Source organism: Argentina silus (assembly GCF_951799395.1).
Source record: "Argentina silus genome assembly, chromosome: 2".
NCBI classification, from domain to species: Eukaryota; Metazoa; Chordata; class Actinopteri; order Argentiniformes; family Argentinidae; genus Argentina; species Argentina silus.
The window spans coordinates 6,057,110-6,058,700 of NC_139656.1; the positions used below are offsets into that span (position 1 = coordinate 6,057,110).

At 41.0% G+C, this 1,591-nt stretch overlaps 1 protein-coding gene across 1 annotated transcript in view; it reads left to right on the forward strand.

Annotated features, from left to right (window-relative positions):
* Positions 1-1,117, forward strand: part of LOC310815771 (1,4-alpha-glucan-branching enzyme-like) — a 67,970-nt gene extending 66,853 nt beyond the window's left edge. The window contains 1 exon segment of the mRNA XM_083685693.1: positions 482-1,117. Within this exon segment, the coding sequence (XP_083541819.1) occupies positions 482-544 (63 nt within the window). The 3' untranslated portion in view covers positions 545-1,117.
* The last annotated feature ends 474 nt before the right edge of the window (positions 1,118-1,591 follow it).

Below are 1,591 nucleotides of genomic sequence, written 5' to 3' on the forward strand. Positions count from 1 at the left end.
TTCCAACCCAACTGATCGTTGACCGCTTTCAGAATGTAATAAAGCTTTTTTTTCCTTTCTTCTCCCCCTTAAGAGATGTATTTTCCTCATTGCCTTTAGTGGTGCAAGTTGGCTTTTGCTTTGTAAGTGTTTATGTGTGACTGTGAGTTGTAAGTTGGCTATCTTGAATTGCTTCTTAATAGCAGCTATTCGTCAAGGCTGCCTCAGGATCGCTTGGGTTTTAACCTCTAGTGATCTCATTGAAGGGTTACACACACACACACACACACACACACAGACACACACACACACATACTGTGAAGAAGCTTTGCAAAGTCCATCAATATCCCACAGCTGTTAAATGAGCCTGTGAAAGAGCCACACTACAATACAGACAAATGACTTCTTTCCATCTCTCCTTTTCTCACTTTCTTTCCTTTCTTCTCTGTCTCTAATCACTTATGTTCTCTTTCCTGTCTGTACTTGTCTCTTCCATTCTCAGGTGTACATTCCTTGCCGGACTGCATTGGTTCTGGCCAATGAAGAGATAGATTACTGTTACTAATGAAGTGGGCTGAGATTCTCTGCAGCCAGATGTTGGATGTTGCTGTGCCCAGAACCTGTGCCTTCCTGATGTCATCTGAGAGACGAGCCTGCAACACAGACACACACACACACACACACACACACACACACACACACACACACACATACACACACATACACACACACACACACACAGACGTTTACCAATTTTCACATGTTCACCTGTTCCTGGTTTCAAACTAAAGGTCCAGCCAAGAGTTTGCAGTGTTGCCAACGGCATCTTTACAAGCCTTGTAAGACGCTTAAGAAAAAGTCATGTTTTTTTCCCGATGTCTTAGAATTATCAGCGCCTTCAAAACCTGTTTTTGAAAGACTCACCACAGAGATTAGGCCTTTGTGTGCGTGTAGAATGATGACACACTGAACAATGTACCATTTTCAGAAGAACAGTTTCCATGTTTACATGAGGTCTGAGGTCATGATGTGTTACTTCATTGCGGTTGTTTGAATGCTGTGTACTAAGTGCTGGGAAAGTGTATTATGGAAAAATGTCGTGGCTTATGATGGGATGATGAAAATAATAAAAAAAAACAACCACATGGACCTGCATTTCTACTTCTGTTTCAAACTGGAGAAACTGCCAGAACTGATGAATAGGTGTAGTATTTGGTCTTCATTGAGGGTGAAGGTAGGATCAATTAGTTAGATACTCTTCCTCACCTCCATCCTCTCTATGGCCAGATGGTGAGGACTCCATACAGGGGAAAGGACCAGAGAGTATTGCTATAAATAACTTGCTGGAACAGCCCTAAAACTAAAGTACCTTGTCATTATACCAGATAGAATATCTCTCCTCATTATCATTTTTATGTCAAAGTGTTATTCTCTTGTGTGATTAATTATATTACGTCACCCACACTTCCATCTAATCTATCGTGGCGTTTTAATTTCAACAATGTAATCACCTCCGCGAGGCTACATGGCAGTAATAGCCCTGTAATATTAACTTAATGTAGCTCACATATCTTACACTGGATCACAGCAGTTCTCATTAATTAAACCACAA